Here is a 21492-nt window from a genome sequence, read left to right on the forward strand (position 1 = left end):
GTGAAAATAGACCCGGATGGTAAGTTTCTTATCGCTAGAATTAAATGGCAGGGAGAATGGTATACCCTATGCAACGTATATGGCCCTAACCACAGAGCGCCCACATTTTGGAGCTCATTAACCTCCTTATTGGCTCAACATCTAGACACTAAGCTCGTTATAGCGGGCGACTTTAATATTGCGCCAAACCCAGTATTAGACAGATTTTGAGACCCCACTAGTCCCCGGTCGCCCCAGACGAAGAGGGAAATGACGGCTTACCCCACCAGAATATTCAACACCTTACTCAACTTACTAGGGGTCCAAGACATATGGAGGAGACATAACCCTGCAGGCAGAGATTATACCTGTGCCTCCCGTGCACACAATTCCCTCTCCCGAATAGACCTTTTTCTCACCTCCACCTCACTAGAACTCTTGATCACAGAAACTAAAATTGCCAACATTAACGTCTCAGACCATGCACCTATCTATCTATCTCTTACACCAACCCCACATCCGACGAACAAGAGACTATTTAGATTCCCAACTCATCTCATAAAATCCCCAGACTTTATAATGTATCTTACGAGACAATGGGACGACTTTCTATCTAACAATAGAGCACACCTGTCAACCCCAGTTCTTTTCTGGGAAACGGCCAAAGCTGTTCTTAGGGACGATATTATTGCCTACCTAACCAAACAGAAGAAACTCCAAACTAGTAAAGACGAACACTACAATAACCAACTGACCAATGCATATACTAAATATTGCCAAGTCCCTACCACTCAGAATAGGTTTTCCTACTTTGCAGAGAGAGGAAACACAGAGATCACAGAAACCAAGGCTTTTTTTCTGAGACATGGAAATAGATCTGGTAGATTTCTGACCTCACTAGTCAAAATTAAGCAGGTGAATAGGGGAGTGCCGGTGATCACAGCCCAGGGCCAGTTAACCAGGGATAAGACCGCTATAGTCTCAGAATTCACAAGATATTACACCAGTTTATACCAGTCACAACCCCCCCAGATTGATGCACAGCATAACTTTGGGAGGGACTTGTCTTTCCTAAAATTACGGAGGAGCAATTAGAGACCCTAAATGCCTCTATCACTCCACAGGAGGTGGCACACACCATTCAATCCCTTGCTCTTGGGAAAACACCAGGCCCTGATGGGCTTCCGACTGAGTTTTACAGGATGCTATCGGACCAAACGGTCCCAATCCTCACCGATTTATTTACCCACTACTTTACAGGCCAGCATGCCCCATCTGCTAATTTCTCGGCAGCCAATATCACAGTAATACATAAGGAAGGTAGAGACCCCACTAACCCTGCGTCATATAGACCGATTTCCCTTCTGAATGTTGATTACAAACTATTAACTAAGCTTCTGGCTAATCGTTTAAAACATATACTCCCTCATGTCTTACACCCAGACCAGACAGGCTTTACCCCCCGACGCTCCTCGGTTGCGAACATTCGGAAAGTTCTCCATGCCGTATCACATCACTGGCTGGCCAAGCGAGAGGGTGCCCTTGCGTCTCTTCCGGAGGCCTTCCTGCTATCCTTGGATGCAGAGAAGGCCTTCGATAGAGTGGAGTGGACTCATCTTTTCCGTGCCATGGAAACCTTTGGTATTTCAGGCCGCTTCACCGCTTTTCTACATCTACTCCAATCCTGTAGCATATCTCATGATCAATGGTCTCTACTCCCCCTCGATCCCTTTGCACAGAGGGACCCGCCAAGGTTGCCCTCTGTCTCCCCTCCTTTTTAACTTGGCGCTGGAGCCGCTGGCAGCTCGTCTCAGAAATATCTTCCCGGGTATAAGCGTTAACTCCCATAAACTCCAAGTCTCCCTATATGCGGATGATATGCTATTGTTTGTTTCAAATCCCCAACTCCATATCCCACGTATCTTAGACATGATAGAACTGTTTGGAAAATTCTCGGGATACAAAATTAATATCTCAAAGTCAGAAATTCTATGGCTACACTGCAAATCTGACCCCCACACAGATTTATATCCTTTTCGAGTGGCAGACTCATATTTAACCTACCTAGGTATCCGCATCTCAGCAAACCCACAGCAATGGCACTCTCATAACTTTTCCCCATTGATTAGGCAAATTAAGCAGGACCTGACTACTTGGCATAACTTGCCACTTTCTTTAATGGGTAGGGTTCATGTCATTAAAATGATGATCCTCCCCAAGCTTTTGTATCCTTTACAGATGCTCCCCTTACTACTCAGTCGGAAGGACCTGGCCTATTAAATACACAAATTGTATCTCCCTATTCATGAGGAGGGCTAGGTTTACCAAACTTCTTATATTATAATCGGGCCTCCTTGGCAAAATTGGCACTGGACTGGAAACTAAATACACAGCACTTTTCTAGCGCCCATCTAGAACAAACCTCGTTGACTCAGGTATCTCCTGCATTTCTCCCACATGCTGCCCTATCTGAGTTACCAGTGACCATACAGCATCACCCTATGTTTAGGGATGTACTCTTGGGCTGGAGGGCTATGACTAATGCACTGGCTTGGGACTCTGCCCACACGAAGTATCTTCATATTGTGGGAAATTTGAGATTCCAGCCCGGTATACTGTACCCTATATTTCATAACTGGAGTGATCGGGGCATAGATAATATCGATAAATTATTAGACTATGCTACTAAATCCGTCCTACCTTTTGATGCTATCTGCAGGAAATTTCTTATTCCCTACACTCACAGATTTGCCTATTTTTAAGCCTGACACTATATAAACCACATTCTACATAATTGCAAGTCGTTCTGGTTGTCTTCTCCTTTAGCTCGCACCATTGCACATTTTCAGGCACATGACTTTGCAATCTCACCCATTTATCAAGAGCTACTCAACATCAAGGCCTCTACTATGTTGACACCTCTCTTCAATACCTGGCATAGGAAACTACCTAGCTTACCCTCAGGGAAGACAATACTTGACAGTCTGACTCTCCCCTGGACTGCGACTCTAGCGGCCGACCTTAGAGAATCACAAATACGGGTTATATACCAAGACTACATTACACCTAGGAGACTGAGTAAATGGAAGACGCACTTTTCAAATGTATGTGGTAAATGCTCCTACCCAAATCCTGACTTTCTGCATTACATATGGTACTGCCCCAAGGTTCGTAAATTTTGGAACCAAGTCTCATTTTAGCTTTCCAAGATTGTTAAAACCCCAGTTACACTCACGCCCCTACAGGTGTTATTTCTATACCAGCTGCCGGGCCCAAAACGTGACAGGAAACTCCTAACAAATGTCATACTGTTGGCAAGAAAATGTATTTTTAGAAAATGGCTTCACAGTAGGGCCCCATCTGTTGGCAATTTGAAACAGCTAATACTGAAAATGCTGCTGTTTGAGCAGTATGACACCTTGTATGATGTGGGAGCGAGGGTAGCTCGCTTCATCGCGAAATGGAGATCCTTCTTAGAGTCCTTAGATCTCCCGACCCTAAGACAGATTCTACACCCATTCAGGAACATTATATATATGCTTGAAGCAAACCTTAGGGGTGAGTGGAATGTCTGGTAGAGGGGATGGTGGAGGGGGGAGTGAGGTGAGACGAGAGAGTTGCTTTTACCTCTTTTTCGGGCTTACTTAAGGTTTCCAAAGCTTGAATTGTTGTTTAATGTGACAAATGGTAAAGTTTGTTTTGTTCTGATGTTTGTTTAATTCTGTCATCTTACAAATAATAGAAAGCATACTACCCTAGGATTCATGTTAGACCTAGGGCACTTTATATTTCGAAAGTTTTGTATAATAAAATAAAAAATGGTGCATCAGGTACTACTACAAATACCTGCCCAACAGGTGGGGAATGTCTTTTGGAACTCTTAACCAACTAAACCTGCTTTTTATAACTATGCAACTATGTAACTGCTCCAATGTGACTTTGTAAACTTGATTTTACTCTTTTGTACTTGATGCCAAATAAAATAAGTTTTTTTTTTTTTTAAAAGAGACACTATTACTTACCTCTGTTTGGCCATACTGTAGATTTCTCCTGATTGACAACTGCTCATGGTTACAGGGTCAAAGTAATGGAAGGAACGGAGGGCCACTCCAGAGATGGCTACCAAATGAGAAGTAAAGCTGATAAGTACATCTTGGCTGTGGTAAAAAGGATGGCTGAGGTCATGCATCACAGAAATCACCATAGGATTATTTCTACAGCTTAGAATATGGACACCTGTCACAGCAAAGAAAAACAGACATCAGGAGCTCATCTTTCTTATATCACAAGCTTATCTTTAAGGCTGCCAGGTCAACACTAAGCTTAGAGTATATGGCCATTAACTAAAAAGACACGTGGAAAAAAAAAAGTTAAAAGGACAGTCTACATCAGCATTTGTATTGTTTTTAAAGATAGATAATCCCTTTATTACCCAGTCTCTAGTTTTGCATAACCAACACAGTAATATTAATACAATGTTTACCTATGTGATTATCTAACACCCTCTAGTGGTGAAATACTGTCAAAATGCATTTAGATAAGAGGCAGCCTTCAAGCTCAAATAAATTAGCATATGAACCTCCTAGGTTTAGCTATCAACTAAGAATACCAAGAGAACAAAGCAACATTGGTGATAAAAGTAAATTGTAAAGTTGTTTAAAATTACATGCCCTATCTGAATCATAAACATTTATTTTGGACTAGACCCTCCCTTTAAAGGACAAATAAATCCTACTTCCAAAATGAAAGGTCCCTAAAAATAAACTGGTTGTGTATGACATAATTTTACAATCTCACTTAGGGAATCTCCTCTTTCAGATAAGTGGTCATATAGAAGGGGTATAAAACCCAATTTTATTAAACATTAATCACCTACCTAATATATGTATTGTATGTAACTCAACACATACCACACACAAGCAATATCTTTCATATGAAACAGGAGATAATTATTTCACAAGTTCTTGGTCTGTAGGGAAAAAAAATCCCACAAACAAAACAAAGCATGATTGTGTGGGCCCATACACAGAAAATGCAATGAAATACATATTTGAATGTGATGAGTGCAAATGACTACAGACAGCTTTACCACATGGGTGTAAAATGGCTTAGCAGTAAAACATAAATTATGCTTACCTGATAATATGGGGGGGGGAGCTGTGGACTCTTTCCATCTGAAGGAAAGAAAAATATCAGGTAAGCATAATTTAAGTTTTTCTTCATAAATGGAAAGAGTCCACAGCTACATTCATTACTTTTGGGAAAACAATACCCAAGCTATAAAGGACACTGTATCCAAAAATGGGAGGGTAGAAGAGGTGGCACATTCTTAGGGCACCAGGGCTGAAAACCCCTACCCAACAAAATCCCACTTCGTCCGAAGCTGAGAACAACTGAAAAAAAGGAAAAGGTCCAAGGACGCTGACCCGCAGATAGTCCACAGCCTTGATAGAGACCGCAGGAATTAGACTCGAGTCAACTGCCTCCAAGAGACACTGTTGCCCAGCAGTCGGGTCTCCAAACAACACACCCCTTATTGAAGAAAGGGAACAAACTACTGTATTGTTCCACAAGCAAGACAAATTCATGGAAAAAACATGATTGTACTTGTAAAGCTAATCCCCCTTAAGGGACTCAAGGCGCTGCTCATTTTATCAACCTTAAAAGGAGGAAAGGCTGAGTAGGCCTCGCCGGCGATCAAGCTTGCAACCTTTGGTTTGCTACAGTGCAGAGTAATCACAGTGCATTAGTATGCTGAGCTAGCTGTCAAGCTAGCATAAGGAACTCCAGAAAAAAACCCTAAAAAGGGCACAAACACAGAGCAAAAACCCTGAGAAACCGAGTCAGGCTAATAGAGACCCAACCAGTCTCATAGAAACAAGGGGAGGCAATGCCCAGACCCCAGAAACCACAGGATAAGGCCAGGAGTCTGAAAACAGAGAGAGGGTCTTCCCCTAACACAGTGCAACCGCACTCTAGAAAGCAACTAAAGACGAAGGTCCCCAAGTCGCAAAAGGGTAGCTCAGAATACCGAATTATTCAGAAACAAAACCTCGTGCAGCAAGCTCAGATAGGTCTGACAAACAACACCTGAAGCAAAAACACTGCACGCTGCAGTCATCTAAAAATGACTGAAATTTAAATCCTTGCAGGGCAAGTAGAAAGCAGCTGAAGATAGGATCCTTCAGATTGCTAATTATCCACTAACCAGCAGATAATGTTGCAGGCTATCTAAGAACTGCCAGTCCTTCCCATAAATCTTGAAGGAGAAAGGAGAAACCTCAAAGAGGCATACCATATTGCGAATGCTCCGAAGACATAATAGCAGAGCAACAGATCTCAGATCCTGCTCCAACACCGGACCAGCACAAGCGACAGACATGTCCGATAGACAGGGGGTACAGAAAGACCCCAACCACAAGCCCCCAGGAAATGGAAAGAAAAATAAGGGACTCACCCACCCCAACAGGGCTCGGGTGCCAACCCAATCCGCTCCTCCAAAATAAGGAACTCCAAAGGACAAGCCCCTAGGACCTGGAACAGAGAAAAGTGCAATAGATCCATAGGAGGACCTCTCACTAATCTCCTAGACCAGTGGTTCTCAACCAAAGTGACCTCAAGGCCCGGTAAATTTTAGCTAGACATGTCCAGGGCCCGGTAGTTTTATATATATATATATATATATATATATACACATATATAAAGTGAGCAGCAGGGACGGGCTGATCAGCCAGGCAAATAGGACCTGGGCCGAGGGACTAGCAAGTAGGGGGGCCCACAAATGACATCTCCACGGATCCTGGTGCATTCCTTAAGCTGGAGTTTTCAGTTGCCCTATCAGTAACTAAGCAAAAAAGTGTGGGTTTAGTGGGGGCCCTGGCAGGGGTCTGTCGCTGTGAGGGCCATGGAGTGTGGGGTCTGGCCCTGGAGGTTGGGTGCCCTTTCTCTGGACCTTAATTTTGTGGGTCCTGGCTCTGGAGGTTAAGGGGCCTGTTGGGGGCATGGCAGGGAGGCTACCGTGTTCATTTGCATAAAATGTAATACATTTTAGTCAGTGTGAGACAGTGTTCCTGGGGCCTTGATTGGTCTCAGTCTGCCCCTGGTGTGCAGTGGGGGCATGACAGGTCGGGGCCCACCAGCAGGGCTATCACGGCCCGGTACTGGGCCACGGCCCGGCTGTTGAGAAACCAGTCCTAGACAGTCTCTACGTAGAGAGATCAATTTCCAAAAGGTGGAACAGAGCCCACATTGCAGCAGATGCTGCCCCTTACAGAAATAAGCCGCCTGATCCAACCTCCTACACACAGGGCAGGACAATGACCCTCCAGAGAGAGGAAACCCCAGCTCATAAGGAAGACAAACTATCCCCTCAAAAGGGAAGGGCACAGATTAGAACAGCGTACATGTCCACAAAACATGAAGCCATAGTATGATCAAAACACGGCCCAAATGCAAAAATCATCCAGACACCACTGTTGACCCAACAGAGAAAAACTCTCTATGAAAAGGAGCACACTCCGCCTAAAGGACAAGACAGGCCTTAAAGTTTATACCCAGTACCTGTCAGGGTTTTTTCCCTGATCTGTATGCCATGTGCTGCTGGCAGCCATTTTACTCACCTCTCTTGCTAACTCTGGTGCATACTGTGTGATGCTGCTCATTTATTGCACTTCCTTTTATGGCCAGACTGGTGTACATCATCCATGTGAGACAGGATGCAGTCTCAGAATTGCGATGTCATCACTTATTATTTAAAGGGCCTCTGTTCAGTTTGCTTTGCCCTTGTGTTGTCTCAGACCTGTTTGTGAGAGCTCCTGTGTATTACCAGGCTGTCTGACGTCCCTCCTGGTTCCTGATTTCTGACTTGTTCCTGTCTCTGCTGTTCTCCATGTTCCTGATTCCCGGCTCGTCTGACTATTCGCTTTGGCTCCTGACTTGGCTCGTCGGACTACCAGTTCTGGTTTTGATTCCTGGCTTGTTATTTGACTTGTGGACTTTTTATTATTTTTTGCTATTAATAAAGGTGTGATTATTTTTGCACTTCTTGTCTAAGTCTGATTAATGGCACCCTGACAGTACCCAAAGGTGGATGTGAACTCTGGCCTTCCTGCTTGCAAGCCCAATGAGCTAGCCCCTATGTCGCAAAATAGGGTCCCTGAAAAAACTGGGTCGTCCTGAACAAGTCCACATGATCATAAGTCTCCAGACATCCAAGAAGGATCCAGGACAAGAACCCTGGACCCAGAATCATCCTAGAACAAATGACACCCCCAGAGAACACAAGATACCCCGTCTGAAGCAATCAGACCTCACAGGGGATGATAACCGGGGAACCCAGCAAAATGGGTACAGGACTCACTTGTAATTCCCAGCCCAAAGGGAAGGGAACACCCTTGGCCGGAGGTCAACACCCCCTCAACAAGGTGCTAGGCCGCGACAAAGTCACACAATTTTTCTAGAGCCCAAAGGCCCCAAGGGCAACAAAAGGGAAATGAGAACGAGAAGAGAGCCACCCGAAAGAGAGAGTAGAAAGGAAAGGCTAGACGTTCCAGAGGTCCACACCCAAGGGAGAAGAATGCAAGGCATCCCAAACCTAGGCAGCCGAAGAAAGACAGAGCCTCACGGCCTTCACTTCCTAATTAAGCAGCCAAAGCCGCCAGAAAAAACGGACAATGTCCAGAAAGTATTGACCCAAAGGAAGAGAACCTCTAAAAGGAACAAGTCCTAAAAGGACACTTCCAAAGAGACCATGAAATGCAAAAGCGTAAGAAAGGCGGTATGAAGGACCTAAATCCTCCAAGCCTCCAACCCACAACGGGAAGGAACACTCTAGTTCCCTGAGAAATCGGAAACTACTGAGCATGTTGCCACGGATCTCAACGGAGTACTGGCCCACTAGTTTGAAAGGTGAATGAGGACTGAACCAATCCCCCATGCTTCTAAGCAACCAGGATGCTAGTTGAAGCTTGTAAAATAAAACAAGAAACAACACAAATCATATTGTGATCACTAGGCACCCTCACCGGACCAACCGGACATAAAAAGGTGCAACATGTCTGAACTAGGCCTCAAAGACAGAAGGATTTGTACCCAGTCACGACCAGCCTGAAATCACATAGAGTCTCGCCCGAGATGGAGGGATAAAGAACAGTCAGACAGACTTTGTAAACAGTGCCACCACAAAATTGCAAGTATCAATTCCAGAGAAGAAAGTCCCCGAAGGAAACATTACACCACAACCTGAGCTTTAGACCAAATAAAAATAATCCTCACCGGATGAAAATAAAAAATAAGGGCAACCTGTAGGTTAGCGCAGAGAAAGAACAGACAGACCCACAGAACCAGCCCAACAGGGGTCCGAGACTGGAAAAAGGATACAAAAATAACAAAGACTATAAGAAGATTACTTCATCCCCTTATGTGTATGTATGCAAGCCAGTCGAAAAGTAAGACTGAGAATCCCCAGACCCATTAAGAGTGGGATCCTCCAGCAATGCCAAAAATGTGCCGTAGTAGAACATAAAGGCGCCGGGACAAAAGAAAGCACCGGCCTGATGGTTGACTCCCTGAGGCCTCAGGGGCAGTTGCTCCCCCGGAGGGCTGAACTGGACCAGGTGATCCCACGCCTGATGAGCCCCGGTTAACGAAACACGGACAATATTGTAAACACACTCCCGGGAGGTGCAGATGTGCCAGCGCCAAAGATATGGCCATGCGGAACCGTGTCATAACCTCCGGTGGGAACATGCTACACTCCCTAGAAGGATAGTAGCGTTTGGGTTACCTGCATGCGTAGTAAGAGTTGGTGGTAGGGAACTCGTCTCGTGAGAAATAGAATCCCCAAAGGCGAATGGCTCAGTGGGCACCCGATTCCCCGATCCAAAGCACTCTAAAACTGCATTTGGAACATGTAGAGATTGGAGAAATAACAATGGCACTATATAGGCAATCCCCACTAGAAGTATAATAGTATGGACACACTTTATTAGTTTAGTGTGTGATAGTGTTTGTCTATTACTGGTTTTGTGGGTTGGTGCTCTGCATAAGTAAATATGAAACTGGAATTAGTGGATAAGAATTATCCACAAGACAGTATGCATATAGCACTCTAACGCCCAGACTAGAAATTGGCGGTATTCCTAGAGTTAAAACATAACTTTTAATTAAATTGGTTAAAAAAGTAAGTACTCCAACACACCATTCATACTGTTAAAATATATAAACTATGTGTTTAAGAGAAATTACAAATTAAGAAGATGTAATTAATCCAATATCAGTGGCCTTGTCCACAATAATGGGCAACTTCTTCTGTAATCCAATATAATATAATACTGTTAGTTGGGCTTTGAGTTGGTGTAAATAAACTGACTAGCTTCTAGTTCAGAGATAGCACGATCATATACTTAATCTGCCATATGTGTGGTCTAGATATATGAAATCAAATTCCCCACATGTATATGTGAAGGTTAAATACCACAATATTGGGGACTCATAAATATTTCTAGACTGTCTGAATATTCAACCTGAGTAAGAAGCATGGAATATGAGGGGGGTCAAAGATCGGTAGGTAACTAATATAATGATACGTGAAACTCAGATAAGTTCATCACTGAGGTGACCAGTATATATTAACTGATAGATATATTCCTTTGTTTATATAAGTGAATCTCGTAGGAAATCCTTCACAGCATAGGGACTGTGCTAAAACTATATTTCCTAATACCTCGGTATGAGGTTAGTGTTTACAGGGTAATGATTGTGCTATTGTTCGTGATATACGGACCAAAATGTACTATTGTGATAGGACAGAGTACAGGCACTTAGTACCTTGTGGTTAACAAATCAAGATGGAGTGTATCACTGTACTGATACTAATATTGATTGTGCCTATGCCGGCAGGATATAAGAAGGGCAAATAGCTTTCAAATATGCCCTTAGTTCATAAGGGTTAATTGGTGATATGTTGTGCTTGTACACGTGTATTTATACAAAGAACAAACTTGAACAAAAGTGAAATATATTGAAGTAGTTTTATGCCCTGTATATTTGCTATCAGTTAATGCGGTTAGGAGCAATGCTGATATACTGGTCTCTGGTCTCAATCAGTTAACTACTAGTATTAATCAGGCTGTTATTACAGCGGGTATAGTGAAATCTGTCCTTACTAAAAGTCAATAGTTATTTGTCAGTATCTTATCAATTATGGTCCCTAACTATCTCTTGTATTAATATAGTTCATAAGTATAACCTCGAGTTAGTATACTACCTTAGGTGAGATAATCAATGGTTAACTGTTGTCACGATCATGACACTTACATTATAATGTCAGATTGAGTAAATAAGTATTTATATTAGTGTAGAATCTGTGCTGTGTGTTATACTGTTATATGATTCACTTCTTGTAAATATTTTTGAAACGGCCACCCAGTCTGTGATCCATTGAACATTCCGATAGACATGGTAACTATAGTTTCACTGACACTTCCTGTAGCACCCGCCCCCTAAGTCTCCCTATTGGATAGACGAGTGCGTGACCAAGTGACTCTTGTGCTCTAGTGGCTATATACTATATTGTCGGATGCTGCTTAGCCCTTACTGAGACCACTGTATTTTACGTATCAATTATATTACAGCAAGTGCTTCAAGATGGTTTTGTGCTCCCAATAATGAGTCATCATTTTTAGCTTCAATAAATTATGATATAGGCTGCAACATATCGAATATGATAAAATAACACTGTGTCTTTACTTGGTCAGCACCATAAGGGGTCTTGATAAATAGTTGCTCAGGTAAATTTCCCACTTGTTAATGTTTGGGTCGTAATGACTGTGTACCCCCTCTATTCTCCCAGTATTTAGTCAAAGACTGCGGCTAAATGAACATATTAAATTATATAATGAGGTTAGTTACACTCAAAGCTTCTCATTAAACACCAGAGTTTTTTAAAGCTAAAAGAGCACCTGTGCTGCTAACGCGTTTCGCCCGTGAGGGCTTTGTCAAAGGCAGCGAGCCACCGGAATTCTTGCTATTTATGTCTTCTGTGTACCGGAAGTCCCGCCTCTTCTTGGATTACATTGGAATCGTACATGTCACTCATTGTGACATCATATTTAAGATGGTATATACCTTATTCATACAAAAGTGTATCAATCTGTTTGTCTATTTATTCTGTTGCATTAAATAATAGGATCTTTCACCTTAATTGTATATGTATGGCTTTGAATTTGTTAAATCAACTTATTATTGTGATACATTAAGTAAATATCTGAATTTCATGTATCAATTAATGTATAATCATTTGTCTTTATGTGTGGGGTCTAAGAATAAATTCTAATCTTATACTTATTTCTAGATGGATTGGTTATTATTTTGAGTTTTAATTAAAGTTAATGAGGGACAGGCGGGATCATGTTTTGGTTCTGTGTGGATCTCGGTTACTTATCTTGCTAGCTATTGGGCTATCTGTACCTTTTTGTCACTTTTCTGAAATTGATTTTAGCTCATTATAGAACCTTAAGAGTCCATAACACCAGTGTGTCTTATTATATTAGCATTATTTCATTATTACAGAAATATGTTTTCATGAAGTTATGAGTATTAGCTACTTCTGGTTACGTTGGTTGGTATTACTCTGCCTTGTCAAATAGTTTGATCGTCATTATTAACGTTTACTAATGCTCTTCATTGTGATGGGACATGGCCAGTGTACACTTGGCCCTTATAATCGATACCTACACATATATATACCGGGTATACAATCTCTGAATTAATTCTACATCTTCTTGTATTTGTTATTTCGTCAGTTCCCCCTGTTGATGAGAGAATGTATTTTTTTTTTTTTTATTTTGTAATTCTGTAAATGTAGAATTCTTTTTCCTCATTAATTTATACTTTGCCCTTCCCTATGATAGAACAAGGCCAGTTTGCACTTATCTCTGTTGTTCTCTGTCCTTATCTATTTGTACCGTCCATATGATGATTTATGAATTAATTTTGCATCTTTGTCAATTTGATTTTGGGTAATATCCCTGGTGAGTGGGAAATTATGTTTATTTATTCAGGTTTTGAATATATATTAAATGTATAAAAGTTATTGTATTGTTGTAATTATTTGTACAGATAGCTCCCTGTAAATATTTTATCACTTGGTAATTGTGAGTTGGACTTTTTAGATCCTCTTAATCATTTTAAATAATAGCATGAATATATGTCTCTGAGATTCTCTTAATAGTTACTTTAGCTTTTATGTCTAACCATACTAGAAGTGCGAAATATGGTTGCATGAAGTTATTATGATAGACTTTCCATTTGCATTAGAACATTCAATAGTATGTTAAAAATAAATCCAATTCAGAGTGAACTACTTGTTTAAAATACAATTGTGAGACAATAGGTGTACTAATTTCATTATAACTTATTTTCAAATAGTGATGTGTGATGAGTGAACTTCATGCTGTGAAATCTTTACTATGTGCACTGAAAGAAAATGTGGATTATTAAAACCAATTAGTGTTAAATCTTATTACTTGATCAACTAGTACCTTTATGTTTGTGTTCTTGTGTGACAATTATTTTGTTTTAGGAGTGAATTAGTGCCAGTGATATTTAGTGATCATATGTGATGTTTATAATCTTGTCAATCATAACATACAGTATTTTGATTGTTACTGTGTTCTATGTATATAGTATTCAGTTTATTACAGTTAACTATCCCTCAACTGTATCTATACTTAGTGATAACCAAACTTAAAGTATGCGTCTTAATAAAAATAGAAATATAGTTAGACCCTATTTGATAAAGTTGTGCCTGTACTCTGTCCTATCACAATAGTACATTTTGGTACGTATATCAAGAACAATAGCACAATCATTACCCTGTAAACACTAACCTCATACCGAGGTATTAGGAAATATAGTTTTAGCACAGTCCCTATGCTGTGAAGGATTTCCTACGAGATTCACTTATATAAACAAAGGAATATATCTATCAGTTAATATATACTGGCCACCTCAGTGATGAACTTATCTGAGTTTCACATATCATTATATTAGTTACCTACCGATCTTTGAGCCCCCTCATATTCCATATTTCTTACTCAGGTTGAATATTCAGACAGTCTAGAAATATTTATGAGTCCCCAATATCGTGGTATTTAACCATCACATATACATGTGGGGAATTTGATTTCATATATCTAGACCACACATATGGCAGATTAAGTATATGATCGTGCTATCTCTGAACTAGAAGCTAGTCAGTTTATTTACACCAACTCAAAGTCCAACTAATAGTATTATATTATACTGGATTACAGAAGAAGCTGCCCAGTATTGTGGACAAGGCCACTGATATTGGATTAATTACATCTTCTTAATTTGTAATTTCTCTTAAACGGAGAGTTTATATATTTTAACAGTATGAATGGTGTGTTGGAGTACTTACTTTTTTAACCAATTTAATTAAAAGTTATGTTTTAACTCTAGGAATACCGCCAATTTCTTAGTCTGGGCGATAGAGTGCTATATGCATACTGTCTTGTGGATAATTCTTATCCACTAATTCCAGTTGCATTTGGAACATAACTGACGGGCATGTATCACCCGGGCCAATTCATATTCTTCGCAAGAAGTAGAGTCTGAATCAGAGACATCCGTCTCCACAAAATCAGAATCCTCCATAACTGGGACACTGCCACCTCCAGAGAACCAGACACCAGCGGACTAGGATTTCTCTGTTGCCACACGGTCAGGAAAGCGGAAATAGAGTCACAGGGTAAATGGTGCAGTCTATGCAAAAGTGTCCCCGACCGTAAAGGCCGCATCACTAGACATAGGCTGTTTAAAAAATGCGAGAGTACGCTATTTTAGCCCTGCCCAGAAGTGACATCACTTGCCCCATGTGAACAGGCTTAGCGGCGACTGAAGAGAAGATCCTGAGCGCACACGTGATGGGTCTCTCCCTCTGAGCAGTCAGCGTTCCTGGAATGGTCCCGGGGAGGAGGTGCGGGACATAGACTGGGAAGGAGGTGTCTCTAGCAGGTGATTGGTGGACTGGTGTTACTGAAGCATGAGAGTGGCCCATCGGAATTTAGCACCAACACTACACCAGCTTTTTCATTACAGTCGGTGCTGTGGGGTCGTGATACCTCCTGTTCTGTCACTACAGTTCCTGTGAGCCACACGTCTTCACATCTGAGGAAAAATATAAATTTGATCTAATGTTTAAAATGCACTCGGTCCCTGGGAGGCAGCTGAGAGGCCAAAACGCTAAAAAAGTACCGCTTTATTATGCACTGTGTTTTAATTTGAAATAGTATTTTCTAAGCTGCCTCCCAGGAACCTGAGTGCATTTTAAACATTAGAACAAGTTAATATTTTCCCTCAGATGTGAAGACTTGGGGCTCACAGGAACTGTAGTGACAGAACAGTATCATGTTCCCACAGCACCGCCTGTAATGAAAAAGCAGGTGTTGTGTCGGTGCTAAATTCCGATGGGCCACTCTAATGCTACAGTTACACCAGTCCACTAATCACCTGCTAGAGACACCTCCTTCCAAGTCTATGCCCCGCCCCTCAGAGGGAGAGACCTGTCACGTGTGCAAAATTAACATGTTATAATAATTTATAAGAAAATTGTGATTAAATCGTAATCACGTTTTTTTTATTAAAAAATCAAATTTTTCCCCCCATACCATCCAGCCCTACTGCAGTTCCATGCCGAAGAGTACTACCCTCCATAAGAGACTATCAAAATTTCTGACACTTCTCTGCCAACCTCCTGAGATGAAAGACAAATAATGACTGGGGAATGAGGGAAGTGGGAGAGGTGTTTAAGCCTTTGGCTGGGGTGTCTTTGCCTCCTCCTGGTGGCCAGGTTCTGAATTCCCAAAAGTAATGAATGCAGCTGTGGACTCTTTCCATTTATGAAGAAAATACAAAATATATTGTTTGATCATAGAAAATGCACCTTTAAATTGATAATGTTTTTGGAAAAAATGGATGTCCATGTTCTTAATGCAGCTAAGACTTGTACTTGTTCAATTTGAGTTTCTTGAAAGCTGCCATTACCCTCCAGTGAGCGATAAACCCCTAGTTATGCAGAATTCCTGGATAGTACACACTTAAAAGCTTTTTCTATCTATTTGAATAACTTTAAATTGAATGAAAATTGTATTAAGACATATCCAAAATCAATACAATATGACAAATTAAATGGAAATATTCTTAAATACTAGATATACCACATGGGAAAAGTCTGTAATCAATATTTTTATTAGTTGTGTCTTAACCCGTCAATATTTTGCTCAGTACTGTTGCAGATATAATAAAATATGGAACATCTATGGTCAGGTAAAATAATGTATTAAATTAGTAAATATATAATTAGCATCCTAATACTTATGATCCCATCCCAAAATGCCTAAAGATTCCATGAATAATGCATTGCTAAGCAAAATAATATTGTCAATATATATATATATATTAGAAATAACTTCATTTTACACAGTTATCAACTACAATGCATTGAAATAAAGGGACATAAAAACAAAGTTAGAGTTTATTGGATCAGATAGAGCATGCAATTTAAGAAACTTTTTAAATTTACTTTGACTATAAAATGTACTTTGTTCTCTTGGTATTGTTTGTTAAAATCATACCTAGGTAGGTTCAGGAGCAACAAAGCATTACTGAGAACTGTCTGGTGAATGGTGGCAACACACATATGCCTCTTGTCATTGCCTCACCTGATGTATTCAGCTATGTCATAGTAGTGCATTGCTGTTCTGTTACAGATTTTAACCCATCAGCAGGGGTTAAACACATTTATTTTATGCAATCAATAGTGCAATAACAAAATGGCCTAACATATTTGTACATTTTATTTTTACACTTGTATTTCCTATTAAGGGCTAGACTACAAGTGGCACACCATAGTTAGCACAGATAACAATAAGCAATATCTGCTATCCTGCGCATGTATTACAATTTGAAAGTAAACAGATGTGCTCAAATGCAAACCAAATTTGCACTTGTGAGGTTAGTGCAACTGAAGACCGAGTGTAGGGGGTAAAAAAAGTTGCACCAAGCACAACATAAGCACATTAAAATAAAGTGTATTATCTTTTTTTTTTTTCATATTGGAATGTGAAATATTCGTAACCAACTTTTCATGTTTTTCACATTGGAATGTGAAATATTTGTAACCAACTTTGGGTTTAGCATTGTACGTCTAACACGGTGTTGGGTTAATGCAAGAGCAATAATGTTTGTGCTCTTTGAAGTCTATAGGGGAGAAGTTAACGTGGCAGCGACATCTAAGGTCCTGAAATTAGTATACATCAGACTTCGCTCTTCCGCTAACTTTTTTCTTTCAACTTGTAATACACGTGCTAACCTACCTAAGTTTAAAGTTTACTTTTAGAGGTTTTAGTGCACAAGCGGAAAAAAAAAAGATTTAGTGTGCCAATTGTAATCTGGCCCTGAATGTATTAATATCTCCTGCTAGTTTCAGTTTTTAATTAAGAAAACCTTAACATAACTTATTGATGGAAAAAAACAAAATTTATGCTTACCTGATAAATTTATTTCTATATGGGCATGGAGAGTCCATGACATCATTTCAATAACTAGTAGGATATTCAACTCCTGGCCAGCAGAAGGAGGCAAAGAGCACCCCAGCAAAGCTGCTAAGTGTAACTTCCCTACCCATAAACCCCAGTCATTCAGCCGAAGGAAAATGGAAAAAATAAGAGACACAAGGGTACAGAGGTGACTGAGGTTTACTCAAAAAAAAAAAGCCAAATTATAATTTTAAAAAGAGGGCGGGGTTGTGGACTCTCCATGGTCGGAAAGAAATAAATTTATCATGTAAGCATGCATTTTGTTTTCTTTCCTATGGCATGGAGAGTCCACAACATCATTCTAATTACTAGTGGAAACCAAAACCCAAGCTAGAGGACACAGAATAAAAAAGGGAGGGAGAACAATGCAGGAGGACCTAAACAGAAGGCACCACCGCTTGAAGAACCTTTCTCCCAAAGGAGGCCTCAGCTGAGGCACAAGTATCAAATTTGTAGAATTTGGAAAAGGTATGCAAAGAGGACCATGTTGCTGCCTTGCTGTTCCACAGAAGCTTCATTTTTGAAAGACCAAGATGAAGAGACAGCCCTAGTGGAATGAGCCGTAATTCTCACAGGAAGCTGTTGTCCAGCTGTCTCATAAGCAAAACTAATCATACTTCTTAAAAAAAAGGGAAAGGGTAGTAGAAGTGGCCTTCTGACCCTTACACTTTCCAGAGAAAACAACAAACAGGGTAGAAGATTGCCGAAAATCTTAAGTAGCTTGTAGGTAAAATTTTAGAGCATGCAAAACATTCAAGTTATGCAAAAGAAGTTCCTTATCCCATTTCTGCGCTATAATATCATATATCTTGTCTGGAACACGAAAGACATCCAAGGATGAGGGAGAATCATAAACTCTATTAAGTTTAGTAGACCTTTTAGGGTTGACAGCAACCGAAGGTTCAGAGTCATGCAAAGTAGCTAGAACCTCCTTCAGAAGCAACCAGAGATGTTCAAGCTTAAATCATTAGACATTTCGGAAAGGTTAACCAGTGCAGATTTAGAGGGTTCAGAAACCGTACCAACAGACAAATGTTTAGATTTTCTCTTACGCTTACCCAAAGTAAGGAAAGCAGACAAAGCCGCAGATACTGCAGAAGTTATCTGTGCGACAAAATCCCCTGGTAAATAAACACCCCCAGGAGGTTGAGAAGAAACAAAAGGCACTTTATGAGAAACAATTAAAGCTTGGGACGTTTGAAGAGAAAGCTGAGGCATATGACGCACAGCATTATCCAGAGAGACATTTGGCTCAGAAGGGTGTAACTTGTCTTTACATTTTAAAGTCTTAGCTAAGCATGAGCAACAAACTTGCATAGACAGGACAATTTGGGCCTCTAAAAATAATAAAGATGTATCCATAGAAATTGACTGATCCTGTTCTGAGTTCATAGCTACAGAAATCAAGTCCCACTTTAGAATGAGAATAAAAATTATAATAAAAAGTATAATAATTTGACCAAAAAATAATAATGATATGCACAAAAAGGGGAGACTTAACACAGAAAAGACTAAAACTACTGATGGCAAAAAATATTGACACTCTAAAACTCAACCTCAGACAAGAGACCTAAGGGTTTTGACTGAGGCCCCTACCATGACCGGAATCAAAATCTCACTAGCAATAGGAACGAGACTCTCCAGCAGAGATCCTCTCCTCTAAGTAGAAGATCAGAATGGTGAAAGCTGCAAAGCCGACATTGCTGTACTCACAAAGCTCCGCTCAGACACGGCGGAAAAGTGGAAGTCACGTGAGCGGCCAAAAAAAAATAATTTGCCCCTAAATGTAACCTTAACCAACTAAGGATAAACTAAGTACCAAAAGAGATCCACTTGAGCAGGGCCGGATTTACATCTCAGGTGCCTGTAGTCACAAAAACCTGAAGCGCCCACCCCCTCTCACAAAAAAAGTGAAAAAAAATAAAAATAAAATATTTTTTTTTCCTTTTTTTATTTTATTATTTTCTGTAGCATAGTGCCCCCCCACTCCCCTCTCCCTTGATCATTAGTCAGGAGCCGTTCGCAGGCTTCATTGCTGTGCTCTGGTCTCCTTCAGCCGGTAACAGGAAGACAATATATCAGCAGAGAGTCCTTACTGTGCAAGCGTGGCTCCGTTTCTCAGTGAGTTAATGTTTTCACTGTTGGCAGGATGCTGTTTTTCAGTACCTAGAAGGCAAAGGCACTTACCTGTGGATCCAGCTGCAGGGCAAATAACAGCTACTAAGGTGTGACCGGTACTCCACTTCCTGTCAGGGACCTGTAGTAAAAGAAAGAACAGAGTAACCAACCCTGGCAAAGGGGTAGCAAAAGTGTTAAAAGTAAAGCAAAGACCACCTTCTAACTGCTAAAAGCAACCACTACTCTTACTAAAGAGATTGACATAGACACAGCTAGACCCCAATCCTTGCATGCAGGAAAAAGAACCCATTAAATATCTTCAGACACCGTCTTCGCACATCCTACATTTACAGAGGCAAAGAGAATGACTGGGGATTATGGGTAGGGAAGTTACACTTAACAGTTTTGCTGGGGATCTCTTTGCCTCTTCCTGCTGGCCAGGAGTTGAATATCCCACTAGTAATTGGAATGACTTTGTGTCTCACATTTTATATGACCAACAATTAATTAATAAAAACCTGCTACTTAGAAAGTTGTGCTTTAGGAGTGACTGGTTGGAATAATAACAAATTAATATAGATAAAACCAACAGTAACAATTATAAGAGAAGTAATAATTTTGCTATGTGTTTGGTAAACACTGTACCTGTACAGTGGCAGACAAGACATAAATACAGGTATGAACAAGAAAGACAGATGGTGTAGAAAGGAAACACTAAAATGTGACCGTACCCAGATCGTGCATTTGTTCTTTGGTGTCAATCAGCTGGACACTGATAGTCTCTTGCATCTGATCCATATAATAGGTCCCATCTGCTACAAGGTGTACAATTACTGCAGCAACCACCACAGGTTGTGAAAAATGGGCCTGCCAGATGCAAACACAGTTGAGAGTAATTTATTCTATGTATAAACAAACAATATGTCAACCAACTCTATAAGGACTCAGACAACAACAAAAGTAGTGTTTCTTTTTAAAATTACAATTATTGTTTTTTACATTATTTTAAACATAATCAGCTAGCTGTGGAAATAATCTGTATCTGCATTTTTTTTTAAAGAAGAATGAAGAAAAGCTTCCTAATTTTTTTTCAAAATGTCTAAAAAAATTAGTGCATCATAACAAAGAAATTAAAACAAAAATTATCCTTACCTAATAAATACATTTCTTTCATGATGGGGGGAGTCCACCATTTATCACATGTGGGATTAAACTTAATTCCACTAGGAGGAAGCAAAAACACCTAACATAGTAGAGCCAACTGTACAAAAAAAACAACAACAAAGATTGGTCTTGTGGACTCTCACCATAATGAAATACATTAATTTATCATACATTTTGATTTATTTTATAAGATGGTGAGAGATCACGCGCCATCACTTGTGGTATACTATACCCAAGCTGTTAAGTCCACAAGACCCCCATGAAATAGGGTGGGTTAACAGTTAAAGGGACATGAAACCCCAAAAAATATTTTGTGATTCAGATAGAGAATACAATTTTAAACAACTTTCTAATTTACTTCTATTATCTAAATTGTTTAATTTTCTTATGCCTAGATTTAGAGTTCTGCGTTAGCCGTCAAAACCAGCGTTAGGGGGTCCTAACCCTGGTTTTGGCCGCCCGCTGGAATTTAGAGTCAGTCAGGAAAGGGTCTAACGCTCACTTTCCAGCCGCGACTTTTCCATACCGCAGATCCCCTTACGTCAATTGCGTATCCTATCTTTTCAATGGGATCTTTCTAACGCCGGTATTTAGAGTCTTGGCTGAAGTG

General features: G+C 40.4%; 1 protein-coding gene across 1 annotated transcript in view; it reads right to left on the reverse strand.

Annotated features, from left to right (window-relative positions):
* The window catches only part of PAPPA (pappalysin 1), a 1503354-nt gene that overhangs the window by 527176 nt on the left and 954686 nt on the right, over positions 1–21492 (reverse strand). The window contains exons 12-13 of the mRNA XM_053695762.1: positions 20450–20585; positions 4002–4215 (exon numbers count right to left, since the gene is read on the reverse strand). Of these exons, the coding sequence (XP_053551737.1) occupies positions 4002–4215; positions 20450–20585 (350 nt within the window). The remainder of the gene's footprint in view (positions 1–4001; positions 4216–20449; positions 20586–21492) is intronic.

Source organism: Bombina bombina, chromosome 12, assembly GCF_027579735.1.
Source record: "Bombina bombina isolate aBomBom1 chromosome 12, aBomBom1.pri, whole genome shotgun sequence".
Taxonomy (NCBI): Eukaryota; Metazoa; Chordata; class Amphibia; order Anura; family Bombinatoridae; genus Bombina; species Bombina bombina.